This window comes from Neofelis nebulosa, chromosome 11 (genome assembly GCF_028018385.1).
Source record: "Neofelis nebulosa isolate mNeoNeb1 chromosome 11, mNeoNeb1.pri, whole genome shotgun sequence".
Lineage (NCBI taxonomy): Eukaryota > Metazoa > Chordata > Mammalia > Carnivora > Felidae > Neofelis > Neofelis nebulosa.
In genome coordinates, this window is record NC_080792.1 from 87005081 (window position 1) to 87029166 (window position 24086).

The window sequence follows — 24086 nt, forward strand, 5'->3', positions numbered from 1 at the left end:
AACAAAATTAATTTCTCAGGGGTTGGGAAAGAGCTTTGCAAACTGTAAAATGCTGCGGGAGGAAACAGGCAAATGTAAAAGGTCAGGAAAGAGCGTATGTTTTGCTAAGTGTGGGCTGCACTTCCAAAGCTAGCTAAAGGCGACACGGAGCCCTCGGAGGAGGCGTATTTTGGGGGCTTCCTGGAGAGGGGTGCACTTGGAAAGACTGGGAAGCCGAGGGGAACGGGCCAAAGCTTCCTAGGATGTCTGCAGAGGACGGGACTGACTGCACGGCCGGCCTCTGCAAACTCGCTCCTCTCTTCCGGCCTCAAGCTCCGACGCGGGAATTCTGCAACTTCTCCCTTTATCTGCTTGCACACGCTTGTTCACCTTCATTCTGGTTTACATCAGGGTAATCGTTCCGGTGATTATATAAATTCCCGAGTTCAAGACAGATAATCCAAAGATAGGAAAGATGAAAAATTTTTGAGTGGATTAAAAACATTTTCTCCCAAACGTAAAAGTTACAGAGCGCACACGTACACAAAAACATACAAATACCCATAATCCCACCGCTCAGAATGAAAAACTGTTAACCTCTTGATTTATCTCGGAGACGACTTTTTAAATTAGTGGCCAAATGAACCTGTCCTTGCCCCCAAATCCCATCAAATTTGAACCCAAAATAAATCAACCTACTTCTCTTTAATACGGTCTTCACCTCCACCCCAGATTTATCTTAGGAGGTAAATCCCAGGACCCCCGATTTCTCCCGGTGGGCTTCCACATGGCCAAGTCTGCAAACATCTAGCTTAATGAACAGTATCTGGCGGAGACTGCAAACCTAGGAGCGCACACCTGCGTCTACCGTCTCATCCCCAACTCCCGCGTGCAACTTTGCAGCTCCCGCTCCCGCCAGGGGGCCTATTTGCTCGGCCCGTTTGGCGGAGGGATCCCGCGCGGGAGCGCGACGACCCTCAACCGTCCTCTCCGATTCCCGCGTTCTGGCCCCGCCCCCTTCCCGCGCTCTGGTCCCGCCCCCTCCCGCGCGCCCTATGGCCCATAAAGAAGTCCCGGCCGGGCCGCTGCACTCCGCCGCGCGCATCCGTGCGCCGACAGAGACTGGCTAAGGAGTCGGCGGCCATCTTGTTCTTCTCGTGGTTCCAGTGGGGAGAGAAGGAGGAAGCAGGGAGCGGGGCGGTTGGGGGGGGGACCCGCCGCGGCTGCTGCCACCGCCGCCACCGCCGCCTCTGCGCTCGTGGCGTGGGAAAGGAGGTGTGAGTCCCGGGCGCGAGCCGGCGGCGGCGCCGCTGCGGGAGGGTCGGCGGTGGGAAGGCGATGGCGGATATAGATAAACTCAACATCGACAGCATCATCCAACGGCTGCTGGAAGGTGAAGGGGTCGGCAGACGGGCTGAGGGGAGGCGGGCGCCCCGGGGGCTCGCGGGGGAGGGGGAGTTGGGAGGCCGGTTGGGCTTGCAGCGCCGAGGGGAGTGAGCCCCGCGAGTTGGCTCGTGGCGCCAGGGGTTTGCAGCCGGAGGGAGGCCGGCCGGGGTCCGGCACTCGGCCCACCCCGCAGACCCTCCCGGCCCCGTTCATTCATCGCTCAGAGGTGCAGCCTTCTTCCCAGAGATTTGAAAACTCCGCTCCCCACCCCCACGTTTCCGGTCCGTACCCCCTTGCGCCCCGCAAACGGGACCAGTCTTTGGAGGCGAGAGGGCTGGGGGACCCGGTCCGACCTGCAGGACGGCGTGTTCCTTACTTTCTGGTACTCGTCCTCTCGGAAGGGAATTTGATGGGGCTGTGGGTTCCACCGGCTATGGGGGCTTCTTTCCTGTCTTGCTTATTTTTGTGTGGGGCTGGTGTCGGGCGCCCCATTTCTTATTACTTGGTGACGAATGTTCATATCTCTGGAGGGTCTTGGAACCCATCCCCTCCTGCCCTCCCAAATACTCTTCTTAAGTTATCCTTATCTTGAAGAGGTCTCCGCGCTCTTTTCTGAACGTGCCACTGAACCTGAAACCAGCGATGGTGACAGGTGACAGTTTCGTTATCTTTCCGGTTGTGCCAGGCTCTGTATTAATGAGGCTTTGCATTCATCTCATAATTACGTTCATAGCAATAGTCAGCGTTTCTAAAGCGCTTACTATGTGTCAGACATAGAGCAGTTTCATTCTCCCAACAACCTTGAGAGGTGGGTGCTGGTCTTTTTTCCTGTTTTTCAGAAGAAACTAAAACACAAGAGACATTAAGTCACTTGACCAAGGTCACACATTAGTGACAGTCGGGTTTCAAACCCAGGCAGCCAGGAGTTAGAACTTGCTACATTCAACCCACCTTGTGTCTGAAGGAAGGAGCTGCTCAGCGGTTAGGCAGAGGTTAAAAGAAAGCTTGGATTTTGGTTGACCTGAGACTCCTGAGGTGCCTGACAGTTGATTGATACTGACCTGGGAGACCGATGAAGTTTGGATTTCAAAGAGGGTCGCGGAAGTGAATCCCCCCACCCCACCCCCTCCAGGTCTAATGCTAATGTCTTTTTCTGAGGCTTTGGGAGAATTCAAATCTCTTTCTTGATTTGGGCGCTGGATAATGTAGGTTTGGCTGAGTTTTCACTGCTTTTTTGCCTTTATACTGTCCTCTTAAAATAGTGCACTGTAAATGCTTGAGGGATGGAGTCCAGACTAAGAACAGTTGGGGTAACTCTGGTTCTAGAATTTGCAGGTCTTTTAAATAAGTCATTTAAAATGAAACCCCTGGGAATATCTTAATCCGTGTTGGGGTTTTTTGGTTTTTTTGTTTTGTTTTGTTTTTTTACTTTTATACCTTCTTAAAGGAAAACTCACTGAATGTGTATAAGGATCCCTGAAATGTCAGTGCATTGTGTGAAAAACTTGTCACTCGTTAAGTACTTGACATTTATTATAAGAACTGTATTTTCATGCTAGTTAATATAGTCCTTTGGTTTATATAAGGCCACAGAAACCAATTAAAACTGTTTGCAGTAAGAAAGGAACTTTTTATTAAATATTTTCCTTTTAAATCTAACTTCTGTCTGTGCAGGGTTATGTGTCTCTAGATTAGATGGGCTTTATTTCACTGAGGAAACAAAAATTGGAATCTGTGTTGATTAGAATCATCAGAACTTTAAAACCATTTAAGTCTTGTTAACTTAAGATCTATGTTGCCTGTAATTCTATTCACATAAGAGATTTGTTCATTTCAATCTTATTTTTAAAATCATGCTAAGAAATTTACCTTGATGAACTTAGATCATCTAAAATGAGATCAATCATTTCTTAATAGTTCCTCTTTACATGTTATGTTGCACTTGAAAACTGCATTTTTTTACTATTTCATTTTTCATTGAAATTAATATAAAAAAGCATTGTATCTTAATGCCTTCGGAGTGGGCTACCTGCACAGTACTATATGCTTAAATTCCCTTTTTTCTCATCAGTGTTAATTTGGCAGAGAAATGGTTGAAGATGATCCATTGAGGGAGGAGATTATATGTGTGTGAATATATATATGTTAGAAGTTGATAATAAATTTTGTGATTTTGGGGGGTAATGCCCCCAAAACATTTTCCTCTAAGAATTTTAATTAAGGTGTAAGCATATCTGACAATGGAATAGGAGTTTTGTGATCTCTTTTTGTATGTTCATATAAGGTGGAGGATTGGGGGCGCTTGGGTGGCTCAGTTAAGCCTCCGACTCTAGACTCTAGCATTCGTGTCACTGTTCCTGAGATGGAGCCACACGTCGGGCTCTGCACTGGCAGTGTGGAGTCTGTGTGGGATTCTCTCTTTCTCTCTCTGCCCCTCCCCTGCGTGTTCTCTCTCTCTTTCTCAAATAAACTTAAAAAATAAAAGGTCAAAGACTGCAAGCTTAGTGGAGAAGTGGCTCAGTAGTAGTACTGACAAGGCAACTCAAAGTGAGGTCTTATTTAAGAAAAACAGCATGTTGATTTAGAGTACAGCTTGGCAGTTTTCTACTCTAAACTCTTACGTTGTTTTTACTTAGCTGAGGCATCATCTATGTGATCCATCTCGGAAGCTTTATCCAGGCTGTATGCCTTGCTGGTGATAAAACTTGAAACTCGTGGTTTAACTAATGTTCAATTATTTAATTGCCTGTACCTTAAAACTTGGGAGATTTAGAGAGAAAATAAGCCAGGTATTGATTTGGCCTGATATTCCTACCATGTTAGAGAAAAGTGAGAGGGCAGAGTTTTAACTTTGTAAGTGAGCTGGTTCAGGGAGCAGTGATGGCTAGTACTTTTCTTACATAGCAGGCAGTGTAACATTTCACATCCTGATTTGCAAAAAGCATCTTGGCTCTGAAGATGGCCATTGTCAGACTGCAAGACTTTGTCAGGATTTGCATAATTGTCCTACTTACTTTAGCGTTTAAATAATGACTTCTGCCCCAGCCCTCAGAAAGCACCTACTGCTTTAATTCTCTGATGTGTAAGAGCTCACCTGAAAATAGTGAGTGTTCAGATACTCTCTAAAATTCAGTGACCCATGTGTTTGGCTCTTTGGTGTGATATGAAACATGTTTATACAGTTAGTAAAATTCTGATCAAAGAAAACAAAAGTAATCTTTTCTAATGAGACCTCTGCATTTATTATTTTTTAATAGGTCATGCTTTTTAACGATACAGGTTTTTCTTGGAAGCAGTTACCATAGGGCGTTTTGTTGATAAAGACAGTGATACCCAAGTTTGTGTCACTAACTCCCTAATTTACAAGAAGTCTGTGTTGTGAGGCCTCTGCTCTTCCCTGCTGTCCCCGCTACTGCGTGTCGGCGGTAAGCCTCACCCTCTCCTGTGAGGCAGGAGAGGAGAGATCTCTTGGAGACACGAACTGAAGCTTGCACCAGTCCTCACCCACAGCATGGAAAGGATTGCTCTCCTTATGCCTGAAGCGTCCCCTTGTTTGTCAGTAGCAGGAGGCATCAGTGAAATCTTAACAGGATGGTGTGCGTCATGATGTTGTGTTTGAGGGAATGTTAGCCACGGGAGCAAAGGCCAGGCTTTCCTTCTCCCAAGCTGGTGAGGTGGAAACAGTGCTGGGCCACGCATTAGTGATCCGTTGCCGAAGTAGAGTTTAGTTGGTGAGATTGTTTTCTGTCTTTGACGCTGCAGTCCTATAATAATCTTTGACCTGTTCTGCAAAAATGTGTGCCAGTGCCAGCTTACTTGAGGTAGGTGAGGATTACTGATCCTGAAGCAAGGCAGTGGTTGGTACTGATTTTATACCAACTTGACCATTTCATTCACTTCATTTACAAATCAGGGCTATTAGGAGACCTTAAAGGTTGATATGTGAAGGAGACCATATTCTGATGTGAATTGCTTCAAAACTGGAAAAGTCTTATTCATGATGAATAAGGAAAGATTTCATAATTTTGGACTTTATGGAACTCTGGGATGAATTATTAAGTTTTAGGATCAGACCCCTGTATCCAAAGCATGTAGGAACAGATGATGTACTTAGTGGTCTTGATTTACCTGAAATCTCCCAAATTCTCCACTGCTCTAAGATTTGCAGGCATCCCTTGTGTAGAGTGGAATGGGTGTCACTGATATTAAGGCTTGTGAAAATGAAAACCACTCATAAAATGTAGGGTCAGACCTCGAGTCCAATTAGTAGTGTTTTATCAAGATGGGTTGTTAGACTGAAAAGAAAAATGCTTTTCAATAAACTGGGTTCACTCTAGGTGTAGAAAACTCAAAATATTTTGAGAGCAAGTAGGTAAGTGTTTTGCAACTATATCCTGATTATTTTGAGAAAATTGGTATGACCTCTAAATGCCCAAAGTATATACTAATGTAACATTGTGTGTCACCTATACGTCAATAAAATTTTTTTTTTTTTTAAATGGCCAAAGAATAAGGGCAGCAGTTAGGAAAGTCAATGAGGGGAGGGTATAGTGAGGAAACAGTTTTAAGATGGCCCGAAAGTGGGAAGTCTTCCTCCTGGTGACTTTGCAATGAAACCAAAGCATTCTTGATAACATTTTTGTCTTTTCTATTTTTTTGCAGAAAAGAATTCAGTCGTTTGTGGGAAAGTTTTAATGTTGCAAATATTCCCTGTTTGTCTTGGTTTGAAGTCTTCCTTTCCTAAATCTGTCTTCCATTTAGTGAAGTTATTGATTCTGTCACTGCAGTGAATATGATGTGCAGTAGTTTTAAGATTACCACCTGCTTTAATAAGATTATCTTAAAACAGCAAAATCTGTGTTGACTTATTTTTATGCTGGTTGTGTCATTCATAGATTCTAAAACTTATTGTAATTCATCTGGGGCTTTTTTTGTGTATGCCGTTCCTTCAGTAAGACTTTGAACAATTAAGGGACTTCTTTTTTTTTTAATGTTTTTCTTTATTTTTGAGGCCGAGAGAGACAGAGCATGAGCAGGGGAGGGGCAGAGAGAGACAGCGAGACACAGAATCTGAAGCAGGCTCCAGGCTCTGAGCTGTCAGCACAGAGCCCGACGCAGGGTTCTAACTCACGGACTGTGAGATCATGACCTGAGCTAAGTCGGATGCTTAACCGACTGAGCCACCCAGGGTGCCCCTCAACAATTAAGGGACTTCTAATTAAAGAGCAAGAAGAATACTTTTTATTATTCATAAATAATCCCAAAGTAGTCTTAAATTTCCTTGCATAGTTTTCATCTCTACTTTGCTTGTTGGCAAGCTGTGAGAAAAGTTAGTGTTACTTGTAAGAAAAAGCTGGTGTTGCAAATAATCACCAAAAACATTCTTTTTATTTATTATTTCAAGTTTTTGTCAGTTTGATAAAATTGCATGGAAGTTTTTATCGTATGCTCATGTTAGTGATTTGCCAGATAAATAGATAAGTTTTTACAGAACAGCCTTTGCTGTTAACAGCCATGATGCATTTTTCAGAATTCTTTTTTTCTAGCCAGGTAAAGGGAAAAGTGTTTACAAAGTTGTATGTTTAAGGTCTAAATTAATGTATTTGATCACTAACCTATACATGTTCACAATACCTACTGATTTCCATGCAATACCTAGCATCTGTCTTTATGAGAAACACTCCATCTGGAAAGTGGAATTCTTATTTGTTGGAATATTTTGGATTCCTTTGGCAATTGTTGAACTAATTTGATATTTACTACTTGAGCTTACCTCGGCTACTACTTAAGAAGGTGACATGGGGTGACAAGTCTTGAATTTTCCACCTAGGGTCTCTTTTTTTATGAACCTTTCTCCCACTATGCACAGAGTACAGTGAGGGCTTTAAACCTCAAGGTAAGTATCGACTGATGTTTATTGAGTAGAGCTGCACTGTAATTCTATTTGTAGCTACTAGTGATAAAATAGAGATATTTTTATTTAAAAAGCCTTTGTGTTTTTAATGATATTGAAGATACCTTTAAGGTAAACCTTTTAGTTTTATAATCTTTATGGGGAGGGGGGAGTTCTCATTGTAGCATTTATAACAAGATGCAGTTACCTAGTTGGTCTTACTTTTCATGTCCTCCACAAGAGAAAGGATAAGGTTCCTGTCCATCCTGTTGCCAGGGTATCCCCAGCATCCGCCAGAGGGTCTGGCACATAGTAGATACTCTACACCCATTTTCTTGAATGTTTGAAGCATAGTTAATAAGTATTGACAGTTTTAACAGATTGCCTAATTTAGTTCGGATTTAATGCTTCTCATCTGTAAGGATGCCTTATGATTTTATATCCCATCTTGGAACTTTCTTAGGGAGCAGTGACCATATATTAGGGTTTTGATGGTTTGTCCTGTAAAAGCTCCTTTGGTTTGGAAGTTAAAGAAGAACAAATCCTCAGCCGGGAGGAAAGTAGTATGGTAGAAGCACCACTAGACCTAGAGTTCTTTGGGGCCCGGTGTGCTTAAAAGCTCTTGTGACCTTGGACCAAGTCACTAAACCTCTCCCAGGCTGTAACAGAAGTGAGAGCCTAACTTCGTAGGATTGCTGTGAGGATTAAATGGCAGCGTAAAGCCCTTTAGTGCAGTGCCCAGCACATGGTGAGCGCTTAGTAAATGTTATCTACAACTAGTAAGTAATTCTGTTTGATGGACGTCGAAAATAATGAAGTAGATTTATGTGCTATTGGTCGATATGGCCATCCTTTTTTTTTTATTTTTAAAAAAAAATCTTTTATTTTTGAGAGAGCGAGAGAGAGCAGGGGACAGAGAGAGAGGGAAACTCCAAAGTGGGCTCTGCGCTTACAGCAGCAAGCCTGACACGGGGCTCAAACTCAAAAACCAGTCCTCAAAAACTGCGAGACCATGACCTGAGTCAAAGTCGAAGCTCAACTGACTAAGCCCCCTGGGCGCCCCCCGGGCGCCCCCCACCCCCTGCCATATGGCCATTTTTAAGAAATATCCAGTGTGCGTTTGGTTTGCTAAAACACATTTTGAAATCTTTATCTTCTAATTGTTATCATTTTCAACTTGAAATTTAAGAGTAATCCTAGATTTTTACAACTAGAAAAATGCTCTATTAAAGGCTGATAGGAAAATGACTCTCTTGATTTTTAACTTAAAGAACAGACACGGGTTGTTGTTTTTTTTTTTTAACTAATCAAAAGTATGTAGTCTGGTACGCGTGTTTAATTCTGATACCACAAGTCATCAGCGCTTAGAGATTTATCCAGGTTTCATTCACACGACAGATTTTGAGCACCTGCCACATACTGGCCGTGGCACGTACACTGCTGAGCAAGTGGTGTGGTCTTGGGGCTTATAGTCTGCCGGGAGGCTCAGATGAATAGGTGGAAGCGAAATGGCAATCACAGTACAAAGTACTAAGTATGACGTGTGCTGAGTGGTGTCCAGGTGTCGTGAGAGCATTTCAGAAAGCAAGTGGGCTTATGAAGGGAGAGGAGGTAGACAGAAGAGGCTCTCCAGGGCGGTCCTTGAAGGATGAACAGGTATTTGCCAATTGGTAGATGGTGGTTTTGGCAGAGTTTCCGTTTTTATAATTTTATTCCTTGAGCTAATTGTAGGGAATTCAAGAAGCCTTGGGACCAGGTTATTTTTTTTAAATGTTTATTTATTTTTGAGAGAGACAGTGTGTGTTGGGGGCGGGGGGGCGGGGGGCAGAGAGAGAGGGAGAGGGAGACACCATCTGAAGCAGGCTCCAGGCTCTGAGCTGTCAGCACAGAGCCTGATGCGGGGCTCAAACTCACCAACCGTGAGTTCAGTTGGCTTAGTCAGCTGAGCCACCCAGGCATCACAGGGCCATGTTATTTTTAATGAGCACTGTTCTTCAGATATAAATTCTTGATCTGTTCTGGAAAAACTGCACTTAATCCTTATTCACGTAGAGGATAATTTTTAAATGTTGGCAGTATTGCTTTTTACTTATCTATACACTCCACTCATAGGACAAACAGGAAAACAGAACAAGAAAACTTAACATAAACTATGTCTGAAGGTTGTAGTGGGAAGCCTTCAAAACCATAAAATTTACGGGCGCCTGGGTGGTTCAGTCGGTTAAGCGGCCGACTTCGGCTCAGGTCATGATCTCGCGGTCCGTGAGTTTGAGCCCCGCGTCAGGCTCTGTGCTGACAGCTCGGAGCCTGGAGCCTGTTTCAGATTCTGTGTCTCCCTCTCTCTGACCCCCCCCCCCCCCCATTCATGCTCTGTCTCAAAAATAAATAAACGTTAAAAAAAAATTTTTTTTTAAAAACCAGTAAAATTTATATTAACAAGATTGATTTAATCTGATGGCACTGATTTACTATGATAGCATTCTCCTATAAAAAGTATAGCTTTTGGGGCGCCTGGGTGGCGCAGTCGGTTAAGCGTCCGACTTCAGCCAGGTCACGATCTCGCGGTCCGTGAGTTCGAGCCCCGCGTCAGGCTCTGGGCTGATGGCTCGGAGCCTGGAGCCTGTTTCCGATTCTGTGTCTCCCTCTCTCTCTGCCCCTCCCCCGTTCATGCTCTGTCTCTCTCTGTCCCAAAAATAAAAATAAAAAACGTTGAAAAAAAAAAATTAAAAAAAAAAAAAAAGTATAGCTTTTGTTCCATATAGGTGTAAGTTATTATTGCATACTCTTCTGGAGGACTTACAGGGCTCTGCTGAAAAGATTGAGGTTGAAAACCAGAAGCTTCTAGGAGTCCCCTCCTAGCCAAAAATAAAGTTTCCTGCTGGGCTGTCTGCCCAAACTTCTGGCTGACTTGTAGTATAATTGCTAATGATTGGGGTTTTCTGGCCAGTGAAACAGGAATCCCACCGTCTTTCCATCAGGAGCATTTCTTGAGTTCTTCACTGTGTGTATCTAGAGAGAAAATTACTGTGGATCTGGAAAAACCATTTTTTGTTGCTCAGTTGCTGTAGTATGCTATGTGTGTCTATTCCATATGTTCCCTCAAACGTTATCATTACTGAGCTTTCCTCTTCGTTGCTTCTCATTTCGTAATATTTTTATCAGAAGGAGTCTGGCAGTTGTTTACTTCAGTTACATATTTTGGGGTTCAAAGTAGTGATTTGCTCAGGCTCTAGAACTAATACAGAAACTTGGGGCCAGCTCCCAGTCCATTGCTCACCCTTAACGTTTTCTCTTCGTTGTGTGCTTCAAGAGTTTGGCCATTCCCTCTTGTCATCTTTTCTTGTTTACTGTTGTTCATTGAAAAAAATAAAAGCCCCTCCACACAGTGTTCCATTTCTGCTCAAACTTGTTTCTTCAGAGAACTCAGGGTTTCAGTGGCTGTTCAGGTTGAAGAATGGCTTTGCCTAGGACAGTATTTCTCAAACTTGGACATAGTCGTTTTTTTAAGTGTATTTATTTATTTTTGATAGAGGGAGAGAGAGAATCCCCAGTGGGCTTTGCACTGGCAGTGCAGAGCCCATTGCGGGGCTCAAACTCCCCAACCGTGAGATCATGACCTGAGCCAGAGTTGGACGTGACCGACTGAGCACCCAATTAACACAGACATTTTTAATGGAAAAGAGTTCTCAACAGACAATCGGGTTTTTTACTTGTAATTTTTATCACTCTGTAACATCAGATATTTACAGAACAAAGCAATTAAACTTACTGTTTTTATTCAGCTATTAGACTGAATGATTTTGTAATTGGAATATAAAGCCTCCAAAACTGATGAAATTTAAACTAGCAACCTTTATTTATTTATTTATTTATTTATTTATAATTGTTTATTTTAAGAGAGAAAGCGGGGGGGGGGGGGGAGGGTGTCAGTGGCATAGAGAGACGGAAATAGGGGCTCCAAAGCAGACCCCAGCCAACAGTGGAAAGCCCGACATGGGGCTTGATCTCTCACATAAACTGTGAGATTGTGACCTGATCCGAAGTCAGACACTTAACTGACTGAGCCACCCAGGCACCCCTAAATTAGCAACAATAATGTAATCTGGTCGGTTTTGTGGTTTTGTTAAAACGAAATCATTTTATACTGGGTTTAATGGTGGAGGGATGTGACGTAACATTCTATATTTAGTCTGGTTCTTTGTTTTTGCTTCGCTTGTAGTTCATAGAATGCCTGCTTTCGTTAGTCTTTTATGCAAAACGAGTATTAGGACTGATTGCAAGTTGAGGATAATCAATCCCTGTATTTAACCAGGCCACTGGATAACTGTAAAGTTAAGGTAAAATTAGCAATTCTTTAATCTGTACTTAGCGACTGTCTAACCTGTTACAACTGAAATCAAAACAAAATTTCATTTCCTGCCCACTTGCTGGTAAATTAACTGTTACGGAGCTGGAGTGCTCAACTTTGATAGTGAACAGAACTCCAACAAGAATGCCTGGATGTGGGCAACACCTAGTACTATACCATGCTTTCTTTTCTCCCTTTTCTTTTTATTTGTTCAGATTACTAGGAAACCTTCCTTACATCATTCATGGACATCCTTTGCCCTGTAAGGTCATGATTGTATTCACAGATGCAGGCTCCGAGCTTGCACGGCAAAATATGTACAATGAACATTAAAGTGTGTTTCAGTGAAATGCAAACAACACCTAAATTTTTTCATAGAACTCTTAATAGGTTACCTATCACCCTTTGAAAAGCACTGATTGGGGCAGGCTTCTGAGCATTACCAATCTCATATTTTAAAACAAGAAATTCGTAGAACCAACTCAGTAACATGACAATCTCTGAAACCCCCTGCTGTACACATACTGATTCATTTATAAGGCTGGAGAAGAGAAGACAAGATCGGAGGCAAAAAGCAATGGCCTGGTGGGCGGGCTGCAGGTGAACAAGCCAATTGTGTGGCTTGGATGCAAACGGAGGCCTCGAGCTGTGCCACGGCGAGTCTGATTTCTGCAAGGAAGACCTTTTCTAACAGTATTCATACAGAGCGTGGCTCCTTGTTCAGGACAGCATAAGAAGCCTTAACTTGGTATAGAAGATGTAACTAAATGATGAAATCCTGTCTAAGATTTTATAGTTCTAATTAGTCTTTAAAACCATGTTCTTTATAAGTGTTGAGAAAATAGAGTCAAGTCAGAAAGCCAGTTAAACTGTGTTTTTGACTCCTCATTAAAACTTGTGCCTTTTCAGATCATTGTAATTTTTCTGGTAAATTGGATTTTGACTTCATTTGACTAACTGGAGTTTTTCTTCTCTGCAGTGAGAGGGTCCAAGCCTGGTAAGAATGTCCAGCTACAGGAGAATGAAATCCGAGGACTGTGCTTAAAGTCCCGAGAGATCTTTCTCAGTCAGCCTATCCTACTAGAACTTGAAGCACCACTCAAAATATGTGGTAGGTTTTGGCACATGAACAGCTTTTGGTTATATGATTGATTGACCCAAGGATATAGAGATGAGCTTGTATTACCCAGCAGAATCATTTGCTGTTTATGAATAACCTGGAACCACTTAAAATTAAATAATTTTAGCTTTTGAATAAATACCATTAATGGATTTAGTTTATTTACTTAGATGTGCTTCAGATTTTCTAAAAATTATTTCACTAAAGGAATATAAACAGAAAAGAGATGAAACTGAATAGAGAGCTAAGAAAAGGTCTGAACTATATGAATATATAGGAATTCTATTTAAGCTTAAAGTAAGACTGGTTATGCTTAAAAATAGACCTTCCTTGATGCCATTTGTCATCTGTTTCTACATGATAGATGCAGATAATCTGTATAAAAACTGAAGTTCATCTGAGTAATGTTCTATATTCTACCATATTTGACTACATTGATAAAGCTTGTATGGATGTTTTTAAAGTAAAACGCTCTTTGGCACTATCTAGCAGGGAGGAATTGAGAGCCGAATGAACTGGTGGGTGTTGTGTATGTGCCTTTGTTCACACCGGTCCAGGGCTCAGCAGCAGTGCAGCAGTTCTGCTGACACAGTCCCTGCGGACCGAGTTGCCAGAGGTCTGATATCGATCAGCCGACCTGAAAGGAAAGCGATGTTACTTGGCAGAAAGGCCTGCCTGGGCATTAATAATTCTTTCCACAAAATTAATTCTTAATTAGTTGAGTTTTGTGTGAGACTCTGGACATATACATATGCTTAAAATTTTCAGTAAAGCTCACTTGAACTGAAATATGATACAAGATTGGGAATTAGTGTTAGCCATCAAATTTAACTCTCATTATTACAGATCGATCCCATTATGCAGTGAGTGTTTAAAGATGGTCTCTCCAGAGCTTGTTAGTGGATTGAACAAGAAGTATGAAGTTACTGTGTAACACAATTCTTGTTTCTAGGTGATATCCATGGGCAATACTATGATTTGCTTCGACTTTTTGAGTACGGTGGTTTCCCGCCAGAAAGCAACTACCTGTTTCTTGGGGACTATGTGGACAGGGGGAAGCAGTCATTGGAAACTATCTGCCTCTTACTGGCTTACAAAATCAAATATCCCGAGAATTTTTTTCTTCTCAGAGGAAACCATGAATGTGCCAGCATCAATAGAATTTATGGATTTTATGATGAATGTAAGTACTTTCTACCTCTAAGGAAGAGTTACTTAAACCGAGGTACTTGGTCATAAATTGAACTATCACATACTTCTGTTAGGATTTATGACTGTTTAGATGAAATGTTACAGTCTCTCGTGTTTTCTATTAATTGTCTTTATCGTAGTTTTTTCTTTCTTGGAGTAGAAAAATAACTGCTGCTGCAGTATAATAATGCCCTAGATTCTTTTATGATGTGATTATTAGATCAAGAAGTAATGGTCTCAGTGATGACTTCTTTAAGATCATTTTTTGTGAAAATTCACAGATAACTTAATTCTTAGTACAACTCTGAGAACCTGTCCAAATAGATAGTTTTGTTTTTAACAACTTTATTGAGATATGATTTCATTCCATAAAATCTGTCCTAGTGATTTGTAGTAAATTTATAAGGTTGTGCAACTATCACCACAGCCTCAGGCAAGCACTGACCTGCTTTCTGTCTATAGATTTGCCTTTTCTGGATATTTCTTATAAATGGTATCTTGAAATACACAAATAGTTGCTTCTTATTTTTATTTTTTTTTAAGTTTATTTATTTATTTTTGAGAGTGGGGGAAGAAGGGCAGAGAGAGAATCCCAAGAAGGCTCTGTACCACCCGCATGAAGCCCAATGTGGGGCTCAGACTCACAAACCGTGAAATCGTGACCCAAGCCAAAACCAAGAGTTGGACACTTAACCAATGGAGCCACCTAGGCGCCCCCAAATAATTGCTTTTTAAATTTTGTGATACTGTATTTTTTTTCCTTCTGGCACATGCGCACCCAGGAGAAATGCCAGTTACTATCCTAAAATGTGCTGAAAGGAGAAAGAAAAATTAGAAAACAAACAAAAATTTATTTGTGTAATATTTTACACATATTATCCATTTTGGATTGTTTAATTGAAGGTGCACTTTGAGTTGTAATTGACAAAAACCAAGATTCTTAAAGCCTTAAAAATTGCCAGTTTGGGTGGAAGTTTTTGTTGTTGTAGTGTTAAGTATAAAATGTTTTTTTTTAAAAATGTGTTGACTCCTTACCCCATCCTCCTTTTGTGCTTATTTGTGCTTATTTGTGCTAGGAGAGGCTTCAGGCTTGGACGAGAGAGGTGGGTGAGGAATTTGAGTTACTAGCATTTGCCAGTGATGATAACAAGATCAGTAAAGAATTGTCCCTGTGGCCCTCCCCTAGACTGTAGTCATAACCTGTAATGTGTTTTTCTATCTCAGTTCCACATAGCTCATTTGTTAGAAGTGCACTGCTGGAAAGATTATGTTTCTAGACTTAGCTCTCCTACTCCTGCCTACCCTCTCCCACAATTGTATACTTGCCTGGTGGTCTAAGGCCCTGAGACCCATCTGGTAAGATGAGGTGGGGAGGGATCACCAAAGAAAAATCTTGTGGGTTCTGAACTGACCAGGGCAACTGAGTCTGTGGCAAGGTTTATTGTTGTTATTTTAAGTAATCTCTACACACAACATGGGGCTTGAACTCGCCACCCTAAGATCAAGAGTCAGATGCTCTCCTGACTAAGCAGCCAGGTACCCAAGAAAGGTGTTTAATTTTGACAGTGAGTCTATCAGAGAACTACTAGTAAAGCAGTTATTACTCCTAAGGTAGTGAGATGAAAGGCAGCAAGTTTTATAAATTGTGTGTTGGATATTTGCTATAGTTGCTACTTTTTAGAAAAGGTTCCTTTTAGGGGCACCTGAGTGGCCCAGTCAGTTAAGCGTCCCACTCTTGGTTTCAGCTCAGGTCATGATCTCACAAGCTCTGCCCTGGGCATAGAGCCTGCTTAAGATGCTCTCTCCCTCTGCCCTTCCCCTGCTCATGCGCGCTCGCTCACTCGCTCTCAAATTAAAAAAAAAAGGCTCCTTTTATACACTATTCAGCAAGTACTTTGATGTTTTCACTGATGAAGTTCAAATCCAGATGATCTCTTTGTTGTGACATATATCCAAATGTGAGGATACTAGCTATGTCCTTTTCGGTTTCTATTTAATGCAGAGGACTTTAACAGTTATTTTAGATGGTTGGAATCAGTTTTGATTCTTGTTTGGTCAAGACTCATTGACTCTGTGCTCATGCTCCCCCCAGTCCCCCATCAGGCAGGTATAACTTGCCATCTAGTCTACTGGCAGGCATAAAAGTGTCCTTGGCATAGGTGGCCTTCAACTCATGGTTTGCAGACTTTTAAAAAACTCGATAATTTCATTAAAATTTTATTTTAAATTATAATGAAAAATTTTATTCAAATGTAGACTTTCATGGAACAATTTAAAACCACTGCTTTAAATGCTAGGCTTATTTCACAAGTATAATAAGCGTTCTTCTATACTACGGTTTCTCCCCCTGACCCCCACCCCAGTTTTATGACTGCAGTCCTGGTATCTGTTGTTAGATAAGATGTGAATGTGTGTTACCCTTTTCTGATACCAGAATGGTCTGATCTGTAGTAATTGGAAACTGCATTAGGGGTTCTGGCTCAGAATCCCCAGATTTGGAAGCTTGAAGAGACGTTGGCATTTATCCAGGCTAAGCCTTTCTGGAGCCAGATGTTCCTAGTGGTGTGAAGTAGCTTGAGAGAGGAAATGTAGAGAGAAGAGAAAACAGGGCCCCAGGACTTAGTTAAGATGCTCAGAGGCAATAGAAGGAAGAATCCTCGTTTTTGTTGAAGAAACCAACAAAGATAGCAAAGGACTCTGCAAGACAATCTGGAGTGTGTTGCATGAATAAAAAATCAGGGAGCAGAGCAGACTTTAAGAAGGGAGAGGGTTCGTCAGCACTGGCAGATGCGGCATATGGGCAAAGGAAAAATCCAAGTGAGCCATTGGATGGTCCTTCAGAGATACAGTGGAAAATGGGAGATAGAACCAAATCACTTTTATGAATGGAGGTCAGGACCAGCCCAGCCTTGTTCTTCCATTATTATCATTATTGGAAATTGGAGGTGGTGATTGTGAACAGGTTCCCTTTCAGCCTTTTGTAGAGAGGAATTCTGTTCAGCTTTTGGAAACCTCCAATGAAGGAGGATAAGGCATAGGGAATTAGTGACCTCCCAAGAAATACAAACAGGGTAAACCATAGTGAGAGTTATACCCAGGTGCAGAGAAATAGACTATTATGAGAAAAAAGGACAGTCCTCCTCTGTAGAGGGAGAAGTCAAGTATTTGTTGAATTTACATTATATTCCAAACTCTGCTAAATTCCATACCCGACTTGATTTGCACTAGAGTGGAAGGTGTGGTTCAGGAACCTGCTGCTTGGGCCAGTCTCTAACTTTCAAAGAACATTCAGCTTTAAACCTGTAGATGTCCCTAGAATAAGAAAGGAAAAAAGAGACGAAAGACAAACTTGGCTTTAGGAATGAACATTGTGCTTTGATCTTTGGTTTTTCTGGTATGGAGAGTACAGGAGACAAAGGCACCCAACAATTGGGCCATTCTCAACCCAGTTCTGACAGATTTGTGCTTCCAAGGTTTATGAGTAGGTCTTTAACTCAGAATATGATTTTCTTGTGGGAACAGTGCCTTAAAAGGCATGCTCTGTCCAGATCACCCTGTGACTCCAGTGTGTATGGAATACAGGGCTGGTAGAGGGAATATAACCATCCTATAACATCGTGTCTATGGGGAACGTGAGCTTTTGTGGCAGTTGTAGGAACGGTTATCCTGGGGTGCCTGCAGTAAATCTGTATTCCCCTATAAGTCATTTGTGCCTGCTACTAGAGTATGTAGGACTAGGAATTATCTGGTACCAGTAGGCTATTGATGATAGTGGGAGATAGGATGGGTGTTAATTCTCAGAAGCTTCCACAGAAGGAAGATGGTAATGACACATGTGTAATCTGTTCATAATTACGTTTAGACACAGGAGCTACTTATGGGTTGAGATTGGACAAAACAGACTAGATTTCAAACAGAGTAGGTGCTACCAAATAATTATTGGGGGTTAATGATCTTTAATCGTTGCATCTGGGATTCTGATCTCAAACTTCTATGGAATTTTAAAGTATATCTAGTTCTGCTAAAAACCTCCAATGGGGTTTTATTTATTAAACTAGTAGCATAGTTTTTGTTTACTTAAAAGGTAATTAGCACCTTGCTTTGGGAGAAATGGTCCTGAGAGAATGGACCTATAGAACACCAATCTCTTTTTAACCATCCTAAAATTTTCACAGGTAAAAGAAGATATAACATTAAACTATGGAAAACTTTCACAGACTGCTTTAACTGTTTACCGATAGCAGCCATCGTGGATGAGAAGATATTCTGCTGTCATGGAGGTTCGTGGGCCGATTTTAGTTCCAGATAGATTTTGTCCCTTCTAAAGGGTGTGTGTACCACTTTGACATTTATGAGTTGTCATTGGGACGACTTCCTCTGAACTCTCCTTTACTGATGTGTTGTATCATGGGCCCAGTCTGGCACATCCAGGATCATTTGGCTAGAAATCTAAAGTAAGAAATTGATTTGTTACAGGGAATTCTAGGCTCTTTAACAGTTTGACTTGAAAATAGAGCAGAAAGTGTTTTTAAATATAAAATGAAGTACGATTAATAGGCTGTACTACTATAGATCCTCTAGAATACTGAAAATGTGAGTAGACTCTCCTTGGTCTGTTTTTGATCCTCCAGAAATTTTTATGACTTGGATTTTTATTTTATTATTATTATTATTATTATTATTATTTTAGTGTTTATTTATTTTTGAGAGAGAGTGCAAGCTGAGGGAGGGGCAGAGAGAGAGAATCCCAAGCAGGCTCTGTGCTGAGAGCTCAGAGCCTGATATAAGGCTCAGTCTCACAGATCATGAGATCATGACCTGAGCCAAAATCAAGATTCGGCTGCTTAGCCAACTGAGCCACCCATGTGCCCTGATTTGGATTTTAAAAGGATTTTGCTCAGTGGTTGTGCTCTGTGAAGTAGTAATTGCAAGAAGAATTTCTTTTCATCTATAGTCAGAAATTAGATAATCATCAGAGAGCCAAAACAATATATTTTAATAAAGCCATTATTCCTGCCCTCCTATACTTGAACTGGTTTTGGTAGATCTGGACATACGGTTTTTAAATTTTTTAATTTTATTTTTTAAAGTAAACTCTATCCTCATGATGGGGCTCAAACTCACGACCCTAGATCAAGAGTCTCATGCTCCACCCACTGAGCTAGCTAGGAGCCCCTGGGCATGTGATTTTAGACTCAGATGAAAGTCAGCTACATCTGAACTGGTCTGATAGATTCAATGGTCCTTGGACAGCACAGGTTCCCTGGAAAGCTTATCACACCTGAGTATCTGCACCTTCTGCACCCAGTCCTTACTAATGGTCAGTAGTAAAATCTAGAATGTACACTGTTCACTACCATCATCAAAGGAGTTGAAGAGTAGTTGTTTTTAAATCACTGGATCTTAATTTTATACCATTTAAACATAATGTGCCCCACAGATTGGTGCATATAATAAATTCTAGTGCCTTTTCAGTTGAGTTTGTTTTTTTTTTTCTTAAACCAAAGCTAAATAAGAAAGCATAGCCATGAAAAAAATCCTAACCGTAGATTTAATTTAAGCCTTCCAGGTTAGAGTTACTGCATCTCTATGTAAGTAAATGGAACGGTTAAAGTGCAAACATCCTTTTTAAAGTTCTGTTTCCTTCAATTTTCATCTCATTGAATAGGTTTATCACCAGATCTTCAATCTATGGAGCAGATTCGGCGAATTATGCGACCAACTGATGTACCAGATCAAGGTCTTCTTTGTGATCTTTTGTGGTCTGACCCCGATAAAGATGTCTTAGGCTGGGGTGAAAATGACAGAGGAGTGTCCTTCACATTTGGTGCTGAAGTGGTTGCAAAATTTCTCCATAAGCATGATTTGGATCTTATATGTAGAGCCCATCAGGTATTGATTTTGAATTTTACATGTACACTTAACAGCATGTGTGTGAGCACAGATTCTCCTTGTTGATTTTAGTGGGTAGGTATTGCTTATTCATACAAAATGTCTCTGCAAGTGACCTAGAGGATATCAGACTCAATGGGAAACTGAAAAATGGTTTTACTCACCTACAATTTACACCTATTTATACTGAAAACATTTTCTCTCCAAGGTGGTTGAAGATGGATACGAATTTTTTGCAAAGAGGCAGTTGGTCACTCTGTTTTCTGCACCCAATTATTGTGGAGAATTTGACAATGCAGGTGCCATGATGAGTGTGGACGAAACTCTAATGTGTTCTTTTCAGGTAGAGGATGTTTTCAACATTGCTTCTTATTATGATGTCTGAATTTTACTGATTTAAAAAGACTACTTTCTGCCTACTGTTCATCTATGTTGAATAGACTCAATTTTTACTTTCCTATAACCAGCGTTTGTCCTCAGTAATGAGTGGACCCCTTTTAAGGGAAAAAAATCATCAGAGAACCTTTCCTGCAGTGTTGAATTTAACTGTTTTTGCATTATTTAAGTGGGGTAAAAAGAATTTCCTGTCTTCTTTACTATAAATCTGAAACTATAACATCAGTGTGTTCAGCTAAAATTAATCACCACTTGTATGTGAGAATAGAACTAACCGCCAGGTGCCAAATGTGCTGTGTGATTACTCCCTTCTCCCACCACTCTGCTCTCATTTCTACAAAACCTGTTGATTGTCCATGACATCATTTGGCCTTCACTTGGCGCAAAAGCATCATTTACATGTAAAGTCTGCCCGAATCTTTTTCTCATTCACTTATTACGATTAAACTTACACAGCTTCAAGCTAGCCTAGCCCAATCATTAACACAAATAAAGCCGTTGAAGTCAAGTGGCAGTAAAATGTTGTTTTACCAATTAACTGGGAGAACTTGCAGCTCCCAGAGATTGAGAGACTCAAACATTGCTCTCTCTAAAGAACTTTCCTCCTTTGTGTGAGAAGGGATAGCCTGAAGGTACTTACAAGGTCTGACTTCAGACAGTTGTTATTTTATCCAGAGACAAAATAATTTGTCCATGCATTTAATGTGTCCATCATAACATTTTTAACCAAAATGTTCATGTCAGCTTGGCTTATATTAATATGTTGGGGGGGGGGGGGCCTTCAAAGTTTTGGGGGCAGTTTTAAATGGCCAAAAACGTTTCTGAACAAAGATTTGAGTGAGATTTAAGAAATCTTAAGATTGGCGGTTGAGAATATTTCCTAAAATGCACTGTATTTTGAATCTTTGCAGATTTTAAAGCCTGCAGAGAAAAAGAAGCCGAATGCCACGAGACCTGTAACACCTCCAAGGGGTATGATCACAAAGCAAGCAAAGAAATAGATGTCATTTTGACATTGCCTAGTTGGGACTTGTAACATACAGTATATAACCTTCATTTTTAAAACTGTAATGTGTATTGGTCAGCTTGCTCAAATAGTGTGTTTGTGGGCTCCCCCTTCCATTTTTTGAGTTAATGAATGGCATTTGCTGGTTATAACAGCAAATGAAAGACTCTCCACTCCCAAGAAAAAATGTTTTGTTTTTTGATTGTCTATTCCTTTTGCAAACAACTTTAATGATGGTGTTAAAGCTGTACACCCCAGGACAGTTTATCCTGTCTAAGGGGTAAGTGTACAATTGATCTTTTTAAAATTTAGTTCAATCCATGAATTATGTAAATGCTTGTTTTCTTTAGAATATAAAGAGAGCCCTAGGGTGCTCAGTCTGTACATGTTATTGTCATAAAATACATACTGTTGATACAAACCACTGTGAACATATTTTTTTTTTAATTTTGTTTCAAAGGGATTGCTTTTTTCTCCAATTGTCTTGTCGTGTACAAACTAGTTTTTATAGCTGTCATTAGGATTAACTCAACCTTGCCAGCATCACTGGTATGATGTATATTTAATTAAAGCACACTTTCCCCTACCGTATACTCAAAATGACAATTAAAGCCATTATTTTAAATGTTTGTGACTCTTTCCTAAAGCCAAAGTTTCTGTTGAAATGTGTACTGACACACCCCCCAAGTCCAAGGTGGCGTGGCTATGTACACACACCACACTTGGGATTCAAAAACAGGTTTTTGGTTTTGAATAGCAATTAGTGACATAGTGCTGTTTAAGCTATTAATGATTAAAGTTAATAACATTTTGTACAATTTCCATATAGTCTATTCATTAAGTAATCTTTTTACAGTTACATCAGGCCTGAACCCGTCCATTCAGAAAGCTTCAAATTATAGAAACAATACTGTTCTATACGAGTGACCGATTATGCTTTCTTTGGCCTGCATTCTTTATTCTGCGGTGAAGTTGAGGCTTATAAGTCAAAACAAAGGAACTAACTTACTATCCACCAATTTATACAGAACTCACAGTATCTATGACTTTTTTAAACTTAATCTGTTAAAAAGAAATCTGTTTCAACAGATGACCGTGTACAATACCATGTGGTGAAAATGAATTCAGACTTATTAAACGACGAACTTGTTAAATTCTCTCAGTGTCTATTTATCTGCACAACACACCCAGGAGAACTGTTGATGGCATATTGAATAGATTTTGATGAATAAATTGCTCTGGAAACCACACAGTTTCAATTTGGATTTGTTTTCCTTCAAATAGTCTGTTTTGCAAAGAGGGATTATAATACGGATGCTCATGTTTGTAACCTGGATGGAGCTACGTTTCTGAAGTGGGGTGAGGAGATTGAGCCGTCCTTCCGTGTTGTTCGGGAGGGGTGGGGCTTGGCGAGCTGCAGTGTCCCCTGCATCCGTGGCTTTCCCTCAGCGTGGGCTCAGTTGAACAACTGTTTGCTTTCTCGGGCTCAACCACCAGTGTTAGCATGCATGGTAATTTGCTCTCTTCTCCCTTCCCTAATTCGTATGGAACACGGTGTTGTGTCATGTTACATGTGTCACACGTGTGTCAAGTGGATATTAATTTCTTCAAGTACATTAAAAGTGGGTGAAGAGCACGTCATTTGCAGAGTGCTTTCTCCTGTTAAAAACTGGCTCACCTCAGAATTGGAGGAAGAAGCTGTTTAAGCCAGTGCTGGCATGTGGAGGGAAAAGCACAGGGCTGCTGGGGGCCAGTCTCCTCTCTACACTAACAAGCTTTGGTCCTGAGGCATTGGCCACATCTCATCTTCCCTCTCCTCCCACCCATGCTCCTCAGTCGGTGAGGGCGGTCAGACCCCCTGACCTCTTGTACTTTTCTATTCCACATTCTGTGACAGATCCAAATTTGTACTATTTTTAACTTTCTTGTCCTATTCTTCCAGGTCTCTTTAAAAAAAAATTTTTTTTAACGTTTATTTATTTTTGAGACAGAGAGAGACAGAGCATGAACGGGGGAGGGTCAGAGAGAGGGAGACACAGAATCTGAAACAGGCTCCAGGCTCTGAGCTGTCAGCACAGAGCCCGACGCGGCGCTTGAACTCACGGACCGCGAGATCATAACCTGAGCCGAAGTCGGCCGCTTAACCGACTGAGCCACCCAGGCGCCCCTCTTCCAGGTCTCTTTAATTGTAGGAAGAAAGATGAGCAGTAATTGATTATGTCAAAGGCAGATTTCATGTGTCCTTAATCTGTGCCCTGGACAGATTGTCGATTGTGTCCCTTCTAGGATTTCAGAATTCTACAGTTGTAAAATTGGGCTACTCTACTCAGGTTATAGAATGTGGAGTGTGGTAGGTAGCCTCCTTAAAATTCTTTCAGAAAGAAAACCTAGCACCAGGTAGATAGGTAAGAAAGTCAATCTTTGTTTTAGGACATGAAATCTTAGGAGAGGCTCATAATTTGAACCTAGCATGTGCTAATAAAACTTGAGACCTTGCCTTATAAATTCCAGTCTGCTCTAACCTTACTTTCTCTTTTCTTACTTATCTTTATTTGCGCCTGAAGTCACATCTGCCTTTATAAACCATTGGTTACACTCCATCCAAGTCTGGCTCTCCTTCTCACTTTGAGTAAATGACTTAAATGCTGAGCAACAGTGTCTTATGAAACAGGGACAGTACCTGCCTCATGGTGAATCTTGAATGCAGTGATACGATACAGTAAGAATAATGCTTGACTCCTAATGGTATTCCTCACTCTCTCTTGCTTTATAATTAATCCCAGTTGTGTCGTGGTTGAGTGTCTCATCTGGCCAGCTGGGTTCTAAGTAGCAACCTGTATGTAATGACCTGATACTAAGCCATGGACAGCCAAGC

The 24086-nt window shown here is 41.1% G+C and overlaps 1 protein-coding gene across 1 annotated transcript; it reads left to right on the forward strand.

Moving 5' to 3' along the window:
- Window positions 1-1111: 1111 nt before the first annotated feature.
- On the forward strand, window positions 1112-22459 carry PPP1CC (protein phosphatase 1 catalytic subunit gamma). The gene is made up of 8 exons (XM_058691256.1): window positions 1112-1372; window positions 12586-12717; window positions 13679-13909; window positions 18093-18197; window positions 19586-19809; window positions 20018-20152; window positions 21117-21177; window positions 22068-22459. Exons 1-8 carry the CDS (start codon window positions 1318-1320, stop codon window positions 22136-22138), a joined length of 1014 nt encoding a protein of 337 aa, XP_058547239.1. The 5' UTR covers window positions 1112-1317; the 3' UTR covers window positions 22139-22459.
- Window positions 22460-24086: the final 1627 nt, after the last annotated feature.

Bases quoted from the DNA above. Each gene is read 5' to 3' on its own strand.
- PPP1CC (XM_058691256.1), top strand. From the start codon at position 1,318: ATGGCGGATATAGATAAACTCAACATCGACAGCATCATCCAACGGCTG. The intron at 13,910-18,092 runs GTAAGTACTTTC...AAATTTTCACAG, and splicing joins TTATGGATTTTATGATGAAT to GTAAAAGAAGATATAACATT. The intron at 19,810-20,017 runs GTATTGATTTTG...TTTCTCTCCAAG, and splicing joins TTATATGTAGAGCCCATCAG to GTGGTTGAAGATGGATACGA.